The sequence below is a fragment of the Canis lupus genome, chromosome 9 (genome assembly GCF_011100685.1).
Source record: "Canis lupus familiaris isolate Mischka breed German Shepherd chromosome 9, alternate assembly UU_Cfam_GSD_1.0, whole genome shotgun sequence".
Lineage (NCBI taxonomy): Eukaryota > Metazoa > Chordata > Mammalia > Carnivora > Canidae > Canis > Canis lupus.
This window is the reverse complement of record NC_049230.1, coordinates 14632719-14653509: the sequence shown is the minus strand read 5'-3', so window position 1 is coordinate 14653509 and position 20791 is coordinate 14632719. Positions and strand designations below refer to the sequence as shown.

General features: G+C 38.2%; 1 protein-coding gene across 4 annotated transcripts in view; it reads right to left on the bottom strand.

Annotated features, from left to right (window-relative positions):
* The window catches only part of POLG2 (DNA polymerase gamma 2, accessory subunit), a 39879-nt gene that overhangs the window by 13378 nt on the left and 5710 nt on the right, over window positions 1-20791 (bottom strand). For 3 of the 4 annotated variants that reach the window (XM_038546854.1, XM_038546856.1, XM_038546855.1), the window contains exons 4-7: window positions 20083-20256; window positions 14415-14555; window positions 12401-12481; window positions 11330-11430 (exon numbers count right to left, since the gene is read on the bottom strand). In XM_038546854.1, the coding sequence (XP_038402782.1) occupies window positions 11330-11430; window positions 12401-12481; window positions 14415-14555; window positions 20083-20256 (497 nt within the window). Of the gene's footprint in view, window positions 1-9146; window positions 9351-11329; window positions 11431-12400; window positions 12482-14414; window positions 14556-20082; window positions 20257-20791 lie in introns of those variants that run through there. The other variant, XM_038546853.1, reaches the window with a different exon arrangement.

Here is a 20791-nt window from a genome sequence, read left to right as displayed (position 1 = left end):
AATTAATTCTTTGCTTTTCTTTATTGCATTCCTGAACCACCAAGTATGCATATGAACATTGTATTTTTGCCTGTTTTTGAGTTTAATATAAATGGAATCATAGAGCATTTATTCTTGTGTTGGGCTTTTTTTGCTCAACATTTTATTTGTGAGATTTATCCACGTTGGTGCATGTAGTTGTAATTATGTATTCCATTACTAAATAGCATTCCATTGTTTGAATATACCATAATTTATCTATTTTATGGCTGACAGATATTTGGGCTGTTGCCAGTTTGGGGCTATTACAAATAATGTGGCTATGACCACTCTTCAGCTAAGAACATGTCTGCTGCTTCCCAAGTGCATGCAATTATGTTGAATATGTGTAGGAATACAATGGGTCATGGGGTTTATCCTCAATCTAAGTAGATGATGCCATGATATTTTCCTAAGTGGTCCTATCCCCTTTTCATTCCCTTGAGCAGTATGAGAGCTTCCATTCCCCTACATCTTCAACACTAGCACTGTCATTTTAATTTAACAATTCTTGTGGGCATATCATGATATCTCATTGTGATTTTATTTATTTTTTATTTTTTATTTTTTTAAATTTTTTTTTACTTATTTATGATAGTCACACAGAGAGAGAGAGAGAGAGAGGCAGAGACACAGGCAGAGGGAGAAGCAGGCTCCATGCACTGGGAGCCCGATGTGGGATTCGATCCCGGGTCTCCAGGATTGCGCCCTGGGCCAAAGGCAGGCGCTAAACCGCTGCGCCACCCAGGGATCCCGTGATTTTATTTTTTAAAAAGATTTTATTTGTTCATGAGACACACACAGAGAGAGAGAGGGAGGGGGGGGGGAGGGAGAGAGAGAGAGAGAGAGAGAGAGAGAGAGAGAGGCAGAGACACAGGCAGAGGGAGAAGCAGGCTCCATGCAGGGAGCCCGACGTGGGACTTGGTCCCAGGTCTCCAGGATCACACCCTGGGCCGAAGGCAGGCGCCAAACCGCTGAGCCACCAGGGGTGCCCTCATTGTGGTTTTAATTTGCATTTCCCTGAGACTAGCAAGGTTGAACACATTTTTCTATTTATAGATCACTTGGATTTATTTTTTAAATATTTTTTAAGATTTATTTATTCACGAGACACACACAGAGAGAGAGAGAGAGAGAGGCATAGGCAGAGGGAGAAGCGGGCTCTCTGCAGGGAGCCTGAAGTGGGACTCGATCCCAGGACTCCAGGATCATGCCCTGGACTGAAGGCGGTCGCCAAACTGCTGAGCCACCCAGGGATCCCCAACCATACTCTTTTAAATAAGTTTTGATAACTGGAAAAGGAAATTTTCCCAACTTGTTCTTTTTAAGAATGTCTTGGCTATTCTTGACCTTTTTGCATTTCCAATTAAGTTTTAGAGTCAGCTTTTAAACAAAAAAAAGACTCAGCTTTTCATTTTTTTAAAGGAAAAAAAACCGCTGAATCTTATAGGGACTTTGATTGATATTGCATTAAATTTATAGATCAATGGGGGGGGGAACTATTAACATTTTTAGAATAATGGGTCTTCCAAATTACAAATATCTCACTGTGTATGTCTTAATTCTCTCGAGTGTTTTATCATTTCCTGCATAAACATCTTATATATCTTCTGTTAGATTTCTAGGTACTTGATATTTTGATGCTATGATAAGTTGTGTTTTTATTTTATGTTGCTGATATATAGACACAATCAATATTATTGAGCTTGATTGTGTATCCCTTAGCAACTTCACTAAACTCTCTTCAACTTTAATAATTTACCTGTAGATTTTCTTACAATCTGGAGACCAGTAAGCTACTGCCGTTACTGTTACCATTGTTGCCTCTGTCACCATAGCCTCAGGCTCAGAAACTGGAGGTCAGACACGGAGTGTGGAACTCTACCACCTTAGTTACTTGCTTCTCATGACAATCACTAACTCTGTTGTACTTTCTAAATCCCATGCACACGCATCCAATTGGAAGATATTCACCACCATACCTACCCTGGCAGTAAGGGAATGGTAATGTTTTTAGGTCTCCGACGCCGCCAAGTAGAAGAAGGGTTATGATGAGTTTGAGAGAGAGCCACTCAATATATCTTCCACATTAGCCAAAATTTCAATCAAGATTGAGGGTGAACTAAAGATGTTTTAAGACAAAGACTGAGAAGGAGGTTTTTCCATCATGTTTTCACTTAAAGAACTACACAATGTACTTGAACAAGAAAACTGAACACAGGGACACCTGGGTGGCTAAGTGGTTGAGTGTCTGCCTTTGGCTCAGGATGTGATCCTCGGGTCCTGGGATTGAGTCCTGCATCAGGCTCCCTGCAGGAAGTCTGCTTCTCCCTCTGCCTGTGTCTCTCATGTATAAATAAATAAAATCTTCAAGAAAAGAAAAAAGAAAAGTGAACACAGATAAAGAGTAGAGGATTCAAGAAGCATATAGAAAACATAAATGACAGAAAGCAGGGGGAGAGGGAGAGAGGTGTGTGTGAGGTTTAGAAACATTATAAAGCTACCATGATGTTTAAAGTGTGATATTGGCATACATAGTACTGAACAAGTAGAACAGTGGAATGGAATAAAAAGTCTAGATATAAATCTAAACACACATGGGAATTCAGTATATGAAAAAATATGGCATTTTAAGTCAGTGGGGAAAAGATGGATCATTCAACATACTGTAAAAACTTGAGAATCACAATAAAAATTTGGACCCCCTACTTCATTCTCTACAACAAAATAAAGTCAGATAGATCAAATATTAAAATACCCAAAAATGAAGCCATAGAAGTGCCAGAAGAAAACAGGAGGAATTTAAAAATAATCTTTAAGAGGGGAAGACTTTTCTAGGTATGACTTACAATTCAGAAGACATAAAGGATTCTTTAATTATATGACTCATTTAAAAATTACATTTAAAAATCATAAGCTAAGCCAAGAGCATAACTAGGGCAAATATTTTGAACCCACCATCTCAGATAAAGTTTGAAGTTCCATAAGCTATTATAAATTATTGGGGAAAAAACTCCCACCAATAATCCAAGAGAAAATTGGGAAAAGATGGTACCTGCAGGGTTAACACCGGAGCAGCACAAAAGCCTTGTTGGGATGACCAGCTGTCCCTTCTAACTGCCTTTTCTCAGTGATGCTTCTCAGGAAGGATATAAAGGGGAGACCTAACCAGAGGAATGATCAACAGTAGTTCTGTGATGCCTGAAGTTCAGTTTCCTTCTCTCTCCTTCCCACCCTCGAGGGACATGGACTATGCCCTTGACCTTTCCCCAATACTATCTACCAGAGGTTGTTAACTGATTTGCAGGTTATAAAAATTAGCCACCTAAGGACTACAATGATCTCCAAGCATGCCTCCTTGGCGCCTCAAACATCCCATTGGGAAGGACGCAGACGAAGGGCCAGAGCAGAATGCTCGAAGACAGGGCCCAGTACAGGGGGTTCCTCTTGCAGGCCTAAGAAGGGTACTGCCGTCTGCTTGTCCTGGCCACCATCACCTGTCAGCGTTCCTTAACAGGTCTCCCTGCTTCTCTTCTGCTCTTCTACATTCCATTCTACAGCGATCCTTTCAAAATAACAGTATGTCCTTAATTTATTTAAGCCATCCCCTCCTGCCTCAGTGGCTTCCAGAAGACTTGCTATGGCTGCCATGGCTCCAAGTGATGTGGGTCCTGACCCTGTCTGATCCCATCCACTACTCATCTCACCTCTGCTCACTTACTCCAGCATCCTCTGGCCTCTTTTCTGCTCCTCGATCACTCCACACCTTTTCCATCCTAATGATCTTGGCACTCGCTAGTCCCTCCCCCCAGGATGTGCTACCCCAGATCTTCACACATCTGGGTCCTTTGCATCATTCAGCCTGTTTGAAGGTCACATACTCTGAGCTTCTTTGACCACTTATGCAAAGTACATGATCTAGCACATAATTCTATTACCTACAACACTATCTGAAATTACCTGTTATTGTCCATGTGCCTACCTGCTTAGTGGCTGTCCCCACCTGTCTACTAGAAAGGCCTCTTCTATCTTGTTCATCACTACATCCCCAATACCTACAGTCCCTGTGAGTTAGGTGCTCAAAAAGCCTTTTTGAATGAATAAAATGAACAAATAGATAACACATATAATAACAGGCCAGGAGAAGTACACTATCTGAGAGAAAACTCTCCCATGCTTTCTTACAGGAAGATGTGCTATAACAGCAAACAAAAGCCTTCCAAAAAAAAAAAAAAAAAAAAAAAAAAGGCCTTTAAGAACACTCTTACAGCAGGGACACCCGGGTAGCTCAGTAAGTTAAGCCTCCGACTCTTGGTTTCTGCTCATCATCTCAGGCTTGTGAGATCAAGCCTTGCAGCGGGCTCTGCACTCAGTGCTGAGTCTGCTTGGGATTCTCTTTCCTTCTTTCTCTGCCCTCTTCCACTTGTACACATGCCCACATCTCTCTCTCAAATAAATAAACTTAAAAAAAAAAAAAGAACACTCTTATGGCTAAATCAATAATGAGTTTCATAGAACTATTTCTAATGACATCTTTCAATATATATTGGAGTCATTTAATACCTAAGAAGGGTATTTGGTAAGAAACTTTATTAAAAACAACCTGGATTGAAAAAAAATAACAATAAAAACTGGATTGGAGGGAAAATCTATCAAAACCATACCACCCAGGCATGCAGCTCTCTGATAAATTTAATGGCGATTATTCCTGGGTGAACATCAGAAATCACCTGTAAGTTTCAAAAATATACTTGTGTGAGCCCCACTGTCAGAGACTGTTACCAGTAAATAGGGCTCAAGTATATTTAAAAAGTTCCACAGGATTGGGGTGCCTGGGTGGCTCAGTCATTTGAACAACCAACTTGATTTTGGCTTAGCTCTTGATCTCAGGGGGCTAAGATTGAGCCCTGTGCTGTGCTCTGCACTCAGCAGGGAGTCTGCCTGAGATTCTCTCTCCCTCCCTCCGGAGGATTCTGCTCCTCCCAGGGAGAGGATTCTGCTCCTCTCCGGCTTGTATGCTCTTTCTCAAATAAATAATCTTTATTTATTTATTTTTTTTTAAAAGATTTTATTTATTTATTCATGATAGACACAGAGAGAGAGAGAGGCAGAGACACAGGCAGAGGGAAAAGCAGGCTCCATGCACCGGGAGCCCAACGTGGGATTCGATCCCGTGTCTCCAGGATCGTGCCCTGGGTCAAAGGCAGGCGCTAAACCGCTGCGCCACCCAGGGATCCCTCAAATAAATAATCTTTAAAAACAAAAAACAAAAACAAGCGCTAGAGGAGATTCCGATGTAGAACTCCAGCTAGATACATCTAATCTGGATAAACCTCCATAAGTATCACTGACCTCACCTGCAGTGTCAACATTCCAAGTTGCTAAATACTGCAGATGCCTTAGCAGTTACTGCGGATACAATCTGCAGTCAGACCAGGAATACAATCCTTCCATGAAGGCTGAGGCTTCTAAGAAGACAAGGTACCTAAATAAAAGTAGCCGTGGGCAGGACTGGGGTTTTCTTTAGAAAAATGCTTTAAAGGGCACCTGGGTGGCTCAGTTGGTTGAAAGTCTGCCTTTTGTTCGGGTCATGATCCCGGAGTCCTGGGATCAAGCCCCACGTTGGGAGTCCCTGCTCAGCAGGGAGTCTGCTTCTGCCTCTGCCCCCACCCTACTCTTGCTCACTCTCTTTCTCTCAAATAAATAAATATTTTTAAAAAATGAGTTCACTTTTTAAAAAAAGAGAAAAATGCTTTAAAACTTTAAATATTGAGCCCCAAACTCCAAAAATGAAATTTAAATTTTTAGAAAGATTTTATTTGAAAGTGAGAGAACATATGTGAGTGGTAGCAGGGAAAAGGGAGAGGGACAAGCAGATTCCCTGCTGAGTGCAGAGCTGGATGTGGGGATCAATCTCGCCACCCTGAGGTCATGACCTGACCTGAAATGAAGAGCAGGCTGCTTAACTGACTGAGCCACCCAGGTACCTCTGAAATGTAAACTTTTAAGTAGACATACAGTGGTCATACTGGTACGGCAATTCTGAGACTGCCATAATGAAGATGAGATCAAGCAAATGAGCAGTTGTGGGGCATGGCTTTCTAATTTTATCATCACCCTCAGTATTCTTGAGAACTGGGGTTTTGGAATGAGAAGAAATACAGATACATGATAAAAGAGATTCAGTAAAAACCCTGCAGTCCTAAAAAGGCAGGAGGGGACATTTTTTGGGTGACAAGAAATGTTCTCTATTGTCACTGTGGTGGTTACACATTTGTAAAAACTCATCATTTATACATTTAAAGTAAGTAAATATATTGAAATAAATTTTATCTCGACAAAGCTAATTAACACACACACACACACTGCAGTCTTGAATTTGAATATAAAGTATTGGTGTGGATTCATGACTTTTTTAATTCAGGGGGAAATATACAAACACACTTACGTATTTGCTAGTACTGAACACTGAAAAGGCCTAGAAACAAAGATCACCTTCTAACAATGAGCAGCCCCAGTACCCAGATACAGCTTCCAAATACTGTTTTCCATTAAAAGGAACCAGGGCTTCTTAGAGAAACTCTGAAATATATATCTCTGTGTAAGACATTAGATACAAAGGAAGCTATCAAAGACTACTAAGTTGTCAAAAGGACTCCAAGCCAACTCTAAGAGGCTCCCACTGGCCAAAGATAGGACAATTTGAACATCAAAGAGAACAACTTCAAATCTGCATTTATCCTACCTCTCTCATACCTCTATGCAAGTAATAGATGTTTTTCTTCACAGAAGTATTCTAGTTAATGAAGAATCAGAATATCACCGTTTTGTCAGCTCTAACGAACTGACTGACCTAAGCACTGATCAATGATTGCTAGCATCCCCAAAGAAAACCCACCAGGCATTACTCCACCTGATGGGAGAATACAACAACCTAAGAAAAATCTTGTTTCCCAGAATTAAACTTGAAACTGATCAAGGCTTTGGATTCAACTTCCAAATCCATAGGAAATTATATATAGAGAGAAACAGGTTAAACCATCATGGGGATGCAATAAGCAAAATCCAAAGAGTGACAAACACTGTAATAAACAGCCCAATTTCTTAAAAAAAAAGAGAGCGAGCTTGAGATTAAAAGACCTAACCATCAACTTCAAACAATTTTAAGAAATTATGAGACAACTGAAAAGATATCTGATTATTAAATAATTGGTTTTTAAAAACTTTTTATCATGAAAATTTTCAAACACACACAAAATACAATGGACCATCATGTACCCATCACCCAGCTTCAACAACTCAGAAATACTATTGTTTTTTAATCTATATTTTACCATTTTTATTTTATTTTTTAAAAGATTTGATTTATTTATTCATGAGACACACACAGAGAGGGAGAGACATAGGCAGAGGGAGAAGCAGGCTACCGCAGAGAGCCTGATGAGGGACTCAGTCACAGGACCCTGGGATCACAACCTGGGTCAAAAGCAGATGCTCAACTACTGAGCCACCAGGTTCCCCTATTTCACCACTTTTAAACTAGAGAATTTTAAGGCAAGTCTCAGATATCATATAATTTCACTCCAAAATATTTAAGTATATGTCTATCAGATTTTTTTTTAAAAGGCCCTAATGCCATTATCACACATCCAAGGAAATTGTCAATAATTCCTTAATATCACCAAGTGTTAATTTTTAGGAATGATAAAGGTTAACAAAAGACACTTAACTGAAACACTTACACATGAAATGAGAGCTGCAATCTGCCTCAAACTGATGGAAGGATGAGGCAAGATGTTCACAGGTGATAGTTACCGGTGCTCGGTGAAAGCACTTAAAGAGTTAATTATACTATTCTTCGTATGTTTGGAATTTTTGTCAGGTAATGACAGTATAATTAACACAAACATAACCAGGTCATAAAAGTTCAAAGATTTCCTTCAAATATATCTATTAGAACCAGATACAAAAGAGACTATAGTATTAGATTATGCCACCTAACATTTATTTTTTCTTGCTGTTCAAAAATCAATAAATGTCCTAATTTTTTAAAGTTTAGTTTTAGGTTAACCTTCAACATTTGACAGTATACATGTGGCAGATTTTTTAAAAATATTTTATTTATTTATTTGACAGAGAGAGAGCACAAGTAGGGGGACAGCAGGCAGAGGGAGAAGCAGGCTCCCTGCTTAGCAGGGACTTGATCCCAGGATTCTGGGATCATAACCTGAGCCAAAAGCAGATTCTTAACCAACTGAGCCACCCAGGTGCCCCATGCGTGTGGCAGATTCTATAAAGATTCCTTCTTTCCTGATAATAAAAGAGAGGATAAGAGACTATCAAAACCCTAAAGCTTAAGTTGTGTTTGATCCAAATAAATCATATTCTCATTCCCTTAGGCAGTGATTGGCCTTGGGATGACTAGGTGACCCAGTTCTGACCAATGAAACATAAACGAGCCTTCTGATTGGGATGTCTCGGAAAGTTTTTACTTTCCCAATTAAAAAGGGGAAGTAGGGATCCCTGGGTGGCTCAGCAGTTTAGTACCTGCCTTCGGCCCAGGGTGTGATCCTGGAGTCCTGGGATCGAGTCCCACATCAAGCTCCCTGCATGGAGCCTGCTTCTCCCTCTGCCTGTGTCTCTGCCTCTCTCTGTCTCTCATGAATAACTAAATAAAATCTTTTTAAAAATAAAATAAAGCAAAATAAAACAAATAAAAAGGGGAAGAATTTTGGCTGGTTAGCTCTTTGACTTTCTTCCTAACTAGAATGTGGACAAGTCTAGAAATACAGCAGCCACCTTGTGACCACAAAGCAGCAAGCATAAAAATTAAAGCCAACACACTAAAGATGGTAGAACAGACAGGCATCAAGAGCCTGGGTCCCTAACTCTAGAGGAAACAATTATACCAGCTCTGGGCAGTCTACCCCTAGACTTCTTATAATGAGAAAAACAAACTACAATTTGCTTAATCCAGTATGATGGAACTTTTGTTTCTCATGGCTGAACATATTTCTGATAGAATGGAATCCATTAAGAAATATAAGTAATAAAAACTTAATTAAAAGCACCAAAAATGTCCATAAGAGTAAAGGGGCTAAGAACAAATTTAACATAAGACAGTCAAATTAGGAAAGGAGAATATTTATTACACAAATATTTAAAGCTATACATTCTTAGCTGATGATATGTACTTGATTAAAAAGCCTTTTACTTTGGATATATGCATCATTTCCTTCATTGTGGTATCTCTATTTCTCAGATGTATTAACCCATTCTCCAAAGTAGTTTCAGTAATCAAAACTGTGAACAGGATACTCATTTCATCATATCTAAGGAAAAAAGTAGTTAAACAAAATACATGAGCACAATTATAAATTCACCATATTACCAGCTTTAATTACTTTAGAATCCAGCCACTTTCCAGAGTCAGAAAACTCAAAAGCAGGGCTTGAGAGCTGGACCAAAAAACACGTTTTTAAAGTTTTTGAACCATATTCAAAATAAACTTTTCAGAAAGTTTCTCTCTTATTGTAATACATAAAAAGTCATAAAAGAAAATAAAATCCAAGAAATAAACACTGGTACCTCAACACATTATTTGGGGTGAAATTAGGGATGAACCTCAGATTCTTGGTTTTGGCTCAAGTCATGATCTCAGGATCATGTGATCGAGCCTACGATGTGCTCAACACTCAGTGTGGAGTCTGAGATTTTCTCCCTCTCCCTCTTTGCCTGTGTATGCGGACCCTCTCTCTTTCTCAAATAAGTAAATAAAAAATGTTTTAAAAAATCCTCTTAAAAAAAAAAAACATAGTAAGTGTGCTTAATAAATATTTCATTAAAGATACACTGGGACCACAAAGTCTTTACCATTCAAAAAACAACTGTAACTTGATAATGTTCACTCAATTATCCTTTAATGACTCAAAAGATAAGATTCTAGAACTAAGAGGACTGGGGAGTTCAAGCACCACCATCCCTTTGTTTTATATACAATGAAACCATTAATTGCTTTATCTATAGAAACCTATTTTTCCTCTTATATCATCTGAAAGGTGTATTTTATTTTATTTTATTTTTTTTTGAAAGGTGTATTTTAACAAGTTACTAGAGAAGAGAAAAACATAAAGCTTCCCAACTTTTCACCCAAAAGACAGATATTAAACACAACATTGTGTTTAGTAATATAATGTTACTAAAGATAACAAAATAAGCCCAAAGGAGGGAAGAATTGATTACTTATAAAATGGAAGTTAATGAAATAGCAGGGGGCAAGACTGGAGACAGAGCAATCAGGAGATTATTCCAAGAATACAACCAAAAGGGATGCCTGGGTGGCTCAGTTGTTGAGCATCTGCCTTCGGCTCAGGGCATGATCAGGGGTTTCAGGATCGAGTCCCACATTGGGCTCCCCATGGGGAGAGCCTGCTTCTCCCTTTGTCTATGTCTCTGCCTCTCTCTGTGTGTCTCTCATGAATAAATAAATATATGAATCTTAAAAAAAAAAAAAAAAAAAAAAGGAACAAACAATCCAGCCAAAGGACACTGGTGACTTTAACATGGGTAGTGCAGCGAGGATGGAGAAAGATAGATCTGGTTGAATTTAGTTATCAACTGGAGGTGAAGAAGAAGGAGTTAAGAATGATAAATACAGGTAGCAGTATGGAGCACTAGATGAACAGAAGTGCTCATCATTGAAACTACTGCTCTGTTCTTTGTCGGGGATGGAATTATCTTCCACTCAGCCTTAGAATGAACCAAGCACTGGCAAGGAAAAGGCACTCCACTCGTTTTCCCTCAATCCTGATTCCATAAACGCATCCAATATACCAATTGTATCCCTGGTAAAATGAGAAACTCAGGTACACATACCACATAACATTAAGTCTTGAAGTTGCATATAATATGTACTTAGATATACTAATGAATATTGTTCCCTGCTGTAGCAATTAACTAGAGGCATATGGTTCTGTAAACGGGAAAGTTAGGAATAATTTTAGACTGTATTTTACATATATATATATAAAAATATATATATATATATATATACACTTAGAAGAGTATTTAGAAGAAATTTCCGTTACTCTTGGTTCTGTAAACGGGAAAGTTAGGAATAATTTTAGACTGTATTTTACATATATATATATATATATATATATATATATATATAAAATATATATATATACTTAGAAGAGTATTTAGAAGAAATTTCCGTTACTCCTAAAGAGTATTTAGAAGAAATTTCCGTTACTCCTAAAGATCAAAAACTCTGATCACATATCTTAGTGACAAGAAAGACAATTCTTACTTTGAATAAAGTTGTTCCAATGAGGACTGCACAGTTTCCATATAACCAGGCCACACAGAAATACCATTTTCTAGTAATTCATTAAATAACCCTTGACAAACCTGAGGAAAAAATATACACAATTCAAATATGAAGGAAGTAAAAGTAGCTAGAATGATTATCCTGTTTTTGTGAAACCACAAACCACTTTTTTCAGTCCTTAAAATGGGGCATAAATTCTTTTACCAATGTGGTAATATTGTTTACAATTCATATACTGTACACTTGTAAATTGCATACTTCCACTGAAAATGAAGAAATCCAGCACCTCAAAGCTGAATACTAAATGCAAATCTTCCCTAAGAGAAAATTTTATAACAAATACAAGAATTATCATCATCATTGCCATTCAAAACATCAACAAAACCAAAACAGATTCTGTCAGAGAAAAACCTACAAGGATCTTGGGGAGGCGGCCAGAACCCCAGGGGGAAAAGTGGAAATTAAAATTAAATCACTACCTTCCCTTCCACTGAGTGCACTATCCGCACCTTCCCAAGGAAGGAAGCTGGGTGAATCTTGTTAGTGTCCTCACTCAGGTACTGGGTGGGTCTGAGTCACCTGGACCCAGCATGACTGCTGAGGGGGTTTCTGGAAAGAAACTAAAACCACTCTCCTGGCTTTTCTCAAGAATGTTTAATTAGACCAGACAGGTTAGAAGAACCAAAATAAGGTATAGATCTGGAACCTGTGCTTATACCAGGAAGTATCAAAGGTGTTAATTAAACATGTAAGTGGGCAAGAAATAATTCACTAGACATCTGTACAAATATTCAATTACCAAAACTATGCATAGTCATTTGAAAAATGCAACTATGACTAAGCCTAACTTTAACAGCAAAACCCACTGAACTGTATGCAGCTTCTTTTATATATTTCAAATTATCTATAATAAGCCATACTATTTATCCGCAGCTATTTAAATTTTTAAAAAAGCAAATGAATCAAAATACAAATTTAAATGGCAAGCTACTAATTTATTTGAAATAATGGTTATAATTAAAATCATGACACTAAAACTCATTTACCCACCTGTCTTAGTTCCACTGTTGGGCCTCTTCCCACATCCAAAGCAACCTTAACAGGGGCTAAACAAGGGTGAAGTTTAAGTACCTAAAGCAATTTAAAGAGGGAAAAAAAGGACAGCACATTTTGTTTAAATCTAACACAAGTACTTTAACAAACACGGAGATTCTAAAATAGATTTTGTGTGAAAATGGAAGCTAGCTGAGGTCATAAAAAATCATGTAATGATGTATTCAGCTGGCTATATCAAGCTGCTCATTGATTTCTCCACTTAAATGTTCTGGAGAGATAAGTTCAGTTGATATTTTCTTGTTTTCTGACAACTCCATTTTCCCTCAATCAAAATGTCCCTTTCTGGTATTACTGCCTTCCCCACCCAGCCCCAACTGTGGGGCTTATCATTTAAACTTTCTCTTACCAAAACCTACCACTCTTCTTATTCATCCATCCACTCAACAAACATTTGAATGGCTCCTTGGTGCTAAAAACAGTTGTAGGTACTAGGGACAAATGGTAGGGATAATAGATAATAAACAAGTAAGTAATATATTTGAATGTGGGAAGTACTAAAAAAGAAGTGGGGGGAGGAGAAGATAGGAAGTGCTGGCAAGGGCTGGGTTGGAGAAGGCTGTTTGCAATTTTAAATAAGGTGGGTCACGTCTTGGAGGTGACATTTGAGTGAAGTCTTTATAAAGGTGGTTGTGGATCCTGGAAAAAGAGCATTTCAGGCAAAGGGGAGAACAAATGACAAAGTTCTGAGCTGGAAGACACTGGCATGTTCTAGAAACAGCAAGTGGTCTGTGCAGGTGGAGGAGGAGGTCAGAAGGGTTTTGTAAAAAACACTTTAGGGGCTTTGCCTTTTCCTCTAAATGAACTGAGGAGCTTAGTGGAATGTTCTGAGTACAAAAAGTAACATGTACCTTTTAAAAGGGCCACTCAGTGCTAGTGGGGAGGGAGGAGAAGTGGTAAGAAATGGTCGAATTCAGGATATATTTTGAAGACAGAATCAAATGGCTTTTGCTGATGGTTTGGGTACAGGGTATAAGAGAAAGAAAAGATCCCTCATTTGCTATATATCCTATAAATCCCAAGCCTTAGAACAATTCTATAATGTGACTTTCTTTATAGGAATATCAGGCTAAATGAACACAGTGTAATAAATCATTCAGTTATTTAAAGTGGTATTACAAACTCAAGGTTTCCAATCCCAGTTGAGTACTCAACATGTCGAAACTTTTGATCTGGGGCAGCTCTCTTTCACATTTAAGGGAAATATTAATAAATTCTTGCCACTTAAACCCCTACTTCTCCATGTTTTAAGCTAATAATCTTGCCTTCTAATTTTCTAAGAAAATAGAGGGTATGAGGAAAACTTCCTTCAAAGGCTAACCAGCCCTGGTAGCCTATTTATTATCTATAGCATCATTTCTCTCCTCCCTGGTTTTTCAAATAACTCCTTTTCAAGACCAATCCCTCCACTGGTGTTCCTGATTCTGTCTTGACCCCTGTTTCTTCCAAAATCTTGCTCCATTAGTCATTTACTTTCTTTGCTATAGCTTCAATCCCTCTTCCCTCTTGATTTTGAGCCCATAAAAATGTTGACCCAGGCCCATAGATAGCTCCTGTGATCTAGTGACTTGGGGTCAGACTAGAAGCAGAGAGGTCAATACTACAAGTCTTCTAGTCTGACATATTCCCATTCAACACTCTAATACAAATGGAAGCCACCAAGGGAAAAAGGCTCAGGGGCTAAGAATCAGAGATTGTTCTCTCTCTACCTGTCTCACAGGATCAAACAGAAATGCCTCTGGGATTACCCAATAGGAATGCCTTGTTCTATTCTGTGAGAACATGCTTATTACTCCTGCGGCCAGATTCTAAAACTGAAAAATGGTAAAATAACTTGCATTAAAAGAAATTTATTATTCACAGTTTGGATTAAAAACCAAGCACACTAACATATGAAGGAAAAACATATATTTTTAGTTTCCCAAGTTTATCTCTGAAATATTAAAAGCACCTTTCTATGAAGATTCTTCTTTCTTGTAAAGGAGTTCTCCGTTAGCTGGAAAGAATCATAGAGGTAAGCCAGCACACCTCGGTCTAGATTGCCATTAATAGATAAAACATATGGAACTACATTTTTCCGTCCATCTCGGCCCTTTACAGAAAAGCAGAAAAAAATAATCATTTAGCAGAGCTATCTCACTATAGATTTACAGAATCAGAACACAAACTTACTAATTCATTTTACAAAGCATCCACTCCAGGCCAAGCCTATGCTAGGCACTGGACTCACAAAGATGGTTATGACATGTTCGCTGCTCTCGGGGAGATCAGGGTTTAGAACAGTGAGTCTCAACTGGCGAAGTATTAGAATTGCCTTGAATTTTAAAACATAAAAGGTTTCATGCCTAGGCTCCACTCTCAGAGACTCTGAACTACCTGGACAGGAGTGGGACCTTATTATCACTATTTTTCCAATGCTCCCTAGGTGGGCACTGGAAGTATTATAATAAAGATGATAATATTATATAAAGTTTGGCAGGGCCCTTAGAGAAAAAAATTAGTATGCTTAGGGATAGGAATTTGGAGTATAGTCTCTGGAAATGTAGTTTTTATAATAAGCAAACATCTATTAAAAATCTGGTTTGGAGGGATGCCTGGGTGGCTCAGTGGTGGAGTGTCTGCCTTCGGCTCAGGGCAGGATCCCGGAATTCTGAGATTGAGTCCTGCGTTGGGCTCCCTGCATGTAGCCTGCTTCTCCTCTCTCTGCCTATGTATCTGCCTCTCTCTGTGTCTCTCATGAATAAATAAATAAAATCTAAAAAAAAAAAAAAAGATCTGGAGTATTTACTTTAAGGCTATAATTAAGAATGTAAAATATACCATAATGTATGATATAAATCAGGGATTGATAAAAAGACTTTCAAACTGAAGAATCATGTTGAATTTTTTTCAATGTCAATTCTAAAAATTTAACAGGTTTTGCATATAAACAGTTCTACTTTGATTTTTCTTTTTTTTTTTTTTACCATTATCACTGCCATCTGTAATTCTCTAATACTTAAAAAAAACGTTAATCCTCAGCTTCTACTAATTAGCCACAGTCTTCATTAATACATATGTATTGGCATTTTAAACCCATTTTAATGACCTATAGTACTATAGATTAATGTAAATTTGTCCTCAAAAGGCAGTACACCTAAAATAAGACATTATCAGAGAGTGAGACAAACCATAAGAGATTCTTAACTATAAGAAACAAACTGAGGGTTGCTGGAGGAGAGGTGGATGGGGGAGCGGTAACTGGGTGATGGGCATTAAGGATGGCACTTGATGTAATGAGCACTGGGTGTTATGTGCAATTGATGAATCACTAAACTCTACCTCTGAAACTAATAATACACTATAAGTTAATTAACTAATTTTAAACTTTAAAAAAGGCAGTACATTTCCTGAAATCTGGGATTCTATCTAACTTTATTACTTGATGTCTTTCACACATTTATAGAACTGATTTTTTTTTTTTTTTTAAATTCATGAGAGACACAGAGAAAGAGACAGAGACACAGGCAGAGGGAGAAGCAGGCTCCATGCAGGAAGCCTGATGTGGGACTTGATCCCAGGACTCTGGGATCATGCCCTAGGCTGAAGGCAGGTGCTAAACTCCTGAGCCACCCAGGCTTCCCTATAGAACTGATATTTAATATAACACTGAGGCACTGCAAGCTTCTGCGGTGCCATCTGAATAAAAAAAAAAAACAACAACCCTGAATAATATTGAAATATTAAGACTTTATTTTACTTTTTTAAAGACTTTTTTTTATTCATGAGACAGAGAGGCAGAGACATAGGCAGAGGGAGAAGCAGGCTCCCTGCATGGAGCCTGATGTGGGACTCAATTCCAGGACCCCAGGATCATGACCCTAGCTGAAGGCAGGTGCTCAACCACTGAGCCATTCAGGCATTTGTTTTTTATTTTTAAGATTTTATTTTTAAGTAATATCTACACCCAACATGGGGCTTGAACTCACAACTCTGAGATCAAGAGTTGCATGCTCTACAGACTGAGCCAGCCAGGTGTCCCTACTGTTTTCTAATTCTTTCAATGTTGGATATCCAAGGATGCTGAGGTATCCAATGGCAAATTCTCTTAGCTAGAATATCTGATTTCTCATACCATCCAGAATGAATTTCTTTCTATCCTAACTCTGTTCTTTAGACTTTACAGATCTGCTTCACCATTCTCTAAAAATAAAGAATATATTTAGATATTAACTGTAAAACTTACTAAAAACTAATACAAAATAGCCTAAGAAGTCTTTCAAAAAAGTATACTAAATGGCAGAAATTCTATTATTTTATAACATGGTCAACTAATGAACAATTTTGAGAACTATGGAAATGGAAAAGCAACAACTAAATGGAGTAAAACTGCAAAATAAAGCTTTTCATTGAGATAGTGAAAGTTACCACAATAATGAACAAAATAAGAGACTAGTAACAGTCATGACAAAGAGATCATCTTTAAATTCCTACTCATAAGATTAGGGTGCCTGGCTGACTCAGTGAGAAGAGTGTGGGATTCTTCATTGCTGCATCCTGAGTTCAAACCCCACACTGGGTGTAGAGAGTACTAAAAATAAATAAATGAGCTTAAAAAATAAATTCTTAGTCACAAGATTGATTGGCTTTTAACTATGATAATGATTATTTAACTAAAATGACTATGATAACCAAGTTTCATATGAGCTGAATATCCCAAAATGAAATGTGATGGTGTTGGGGTAATGGGAAAATATTCATAAATAACTTTAAAATTTTTCATGGTCTTATTTATATTTTAAAATTAATCTAATTATGTGAGAACTACTATGTTTTCATTATTACATTTTCAAGTTTCAAGTGCCTTTTTTTCACTAAGGCTCTATTAGTCACCAAGTAGCACATAAAACTCCACCTGTGGCCAGTCAGAAACTCTAAACATTCAAATCTGGAATTGCTCAAGAATGGGTCAGTAAAGAGGACTCAGCCACAATTCTATACATCCACAGGGCTTCTAAAACTTTGCATCCATGGGGTACCCTGAGAAACATTACAGCCATTTACACAGTACTCTGTGGGATGAAAAGGCAAGCTTCCTCCTCTAAAAAAATTATATCACCTATTTAAATTTTTGAAAACTCTATTTAGGAAGTAAATGAAGCACTTCTTCCCTTTAGTCAGGCCTGAGTTTTTGGTCAGCTGGCTAGTATATCCAACCTGGGTTGATCCAAAGCCAAACTTTTGGTCAGTGGGACTGGTAAAGGGGATACTGAGGTTCAAGACCAGGCTTTCTAACATTCCCCCTTCTCTATGATCTGGTCAGAGCACCTAGTGAGGGGGGCTATAAAGAGAGGGGGCAGCAGAATGTCCAAGTCAAGTTCTCTAATTAGTCTTTCTTCCTTCCTCCCCCTGGTTCAAACACTTATCTAGAGTGTCTGGTGGGTGGGACAAAGGGTGTATCAGGGCTGATCTTTGTGTAAGAATGGTAGGGAGTTTGGTTACATATAAGAAATGAAAAACCAATACACTGAGGATACTGGGAGCCAGGTTTCTCATTGTCACAGGAAAGAATTGTAAATTTGGAAAGAGAAAAAGCTAGAATAAACCCTGTGGCAGTAGACTAGAACTTGAAGAATGGTATGAACTCCTAGTTTTTAATAATAGGTAAATATAAACACAATTACAGAACTCAGTATGTAAACATATATGTAACATAATTGCCTCCAAAGATTTCCTAGCTGTGTCCAGTTAGGGCTCAGAAGCAATGATACCCATGTACAAGAACACCTAGTAGCAAAATCTCAAGATTTTTTTTTTTTTTAAAGATTTTATTTATTTATTCATGAGAGACACATACACAGAGAGAGAGAGAGAGGGAGAAAGAGAGGCAGAGACAGAGGCGGGGGAGAAGTATGCTCCCTGCGAGGAGTCTGATGAGGAATTTGATCCTAGGACCCCAGGATCATGGTCTAAGTGAAAGGCAGATGCTCAACCACTGAGGCACCCAGGTGTCCCAAAATCTAAGATTTTTTTTTTAATTTAAAGATTTATTTATTCATGGGAAACACACACACACACACACACACACACACACACACACACACACACACACACAAAGAGGTGCAGAGAGAGAAGCAGGCTCCATGCAGGGAGCCTAATGTGGGGATTGGAAACTGGGACTCCAGGATCACATCCTGGGTTGAAGGCTGGCGCTAAACCGCTGAGCCACCCAGGGATCCCCCTCAAATCTAAGATCTTAAATACATTTTCCTCCAATAAGAACTAAGGTTCCTTAGAGAAATGGCTGATTCCACAGCTAGGCCAAGAAACAAGATGATCCTGGGACAGTTTGTTGCTACAAAAAGTAAGGAAGTACTCAGACAATGAAGGAGATATGTCAAAAGGACACTGGCCAAGTCCAGGACAATTTTAGCATCAAAATAAAGAATGCTAGTAACAGATTATAACCTTTTGAGAAAAACAGGAATCTGTGGGCACACAGAAAGAGAGGAGGAAAAAACTTGACCCCATAGTATTCCATATTTATTTGTTGATAAATAAATTCAAAAGAAATAATGAAGTGGGACACCTGCCTGGGGCTCAGCAGTTGGGTGGCTGCCTTCAGCTCAGGTCGCGATCCCAGGATCCAGGTTCCAGGATCCAGGATCGAGTCCTGCATTGGGCTCCTGCAAAGAGCCTGCTTCTCCCTCTGCCTATGTCTCTGCCTCCATGAATAAATAAATACATCTTAAAAAAAATAAAATAAAATTAATAATAATTTAAAAAATGACCCCATTTGGCAACTCTCATAATAATCACTGATTTGCACAAGAATCAGCAATGTATGCTGCAACTGGTAGGTCAAAATGTATCTGCCCACAAGAGACTTATTAATTACTCACTAATTAATAAGTACAAAATATCTGTCAGCTTTATGTTGGAGAAACCTGGCAGCACTATCATAACCAGAAGATAAAAGTTAACATCACCAGTAACAAATTTAGTATCATATGCCTTGTGATATGATGCACTGAGAAGACAACAGCACCTTTCTGTGGTATTCTTAGGAAAAAAAATACATAAATCACAAGGAAATATGGAAGAAACTTAAACTGAGGGACACTCTACAAAGTAACTACAAAAGCCTCTATCCTTTAAAAATGTCAAGGTCATAGGATGTCTGGCTGGGTCAGTCCGTAGAGCATGTGACTCTTCAATTCAGGGTTATAAGTCTGAGCCTCATATTGGGTGTAGAGATTAGTTACAAATAAAATCTTATAAAAAAAAAATGCCAAAGTCATGAAAGACCAAAAGGAATTGTTCAGTTGAAGGAGACTAAAGAGACAGGACAACTGCATGAAATCCTAAATTGGATACTGGACCTATCAAAGGGCCTTATTAGGATAATTGGTCACATCTGAAGGATTACATAATTAGATGATAATAATGGATTATTAGTACATTCTCGATTTTGACGGCTGTGTTGTGGTTATGTAGGTGAGTGTCCTTGCACCTCAAAAATACAGACTGCACTTTTAAGAGGTCATGGGGCTCCGTGTTTGCAACTTTTTCTCAAATGGTTTCATAAATGATCAGAGAATCTGGGTAAAGGATATACAGGAGCTCAAAGCAAAACATACGTGTAATTGAGACTCATTTCCAGGATACATGTGTAAAAGTTCATGGTCTCCTAGATTCCATAGGGTCTCTATTGGCTCCTTTCCCCAGGGGAAATTGTAGTAAAGCTGGTTTCCTTTTCGTCCCTCTTCATCCTGACAATCGCTGCTGCTGAAGTTAGATGGACTCACGGCAAACTGGAAAAGAAAGTTTATTAGTTTATTAAAATAAAAGTTAAAAAGTTGCCAAAGACTTTTTATGCGGCAACTCAATGAAACTGGTTAGGTCCCAAATAAAAATTATGAAGTTCAGTTAAATATGAGTGAATATATTGCTAAAAATACTGTTTTTAGTCTGAAAGACCTACAGAGAAAAACTGTTGGTGTGATCTAGCCTTTTTGTGGTCAGTTAAAAAGAGTGGAAGGTGACCATAAACTAAATAGGACAGAGAGGAAAGTGTATACTCATCATTACTGTCCTCTAAGAAGAGTGTGATTATTTGTAATTATTCCACTTAGTTGAAGTGGGCATTTGGGGATTTTAAGAATTGGGAGAAAGGTAAGACAATGGTGAGCCACAAATGCCTACTCTTTCCTCTTCAGCATGTACTAATACTTGATGATAAGTCACAGAACCATTTTGATAAATATACAGAGTTTGTGGAGGCAGGGAGCAAAAGCTGAAGCTGTAAGGGTGTGCAAGGGTCAAACTCCACACCAGCCAGGAATGCCA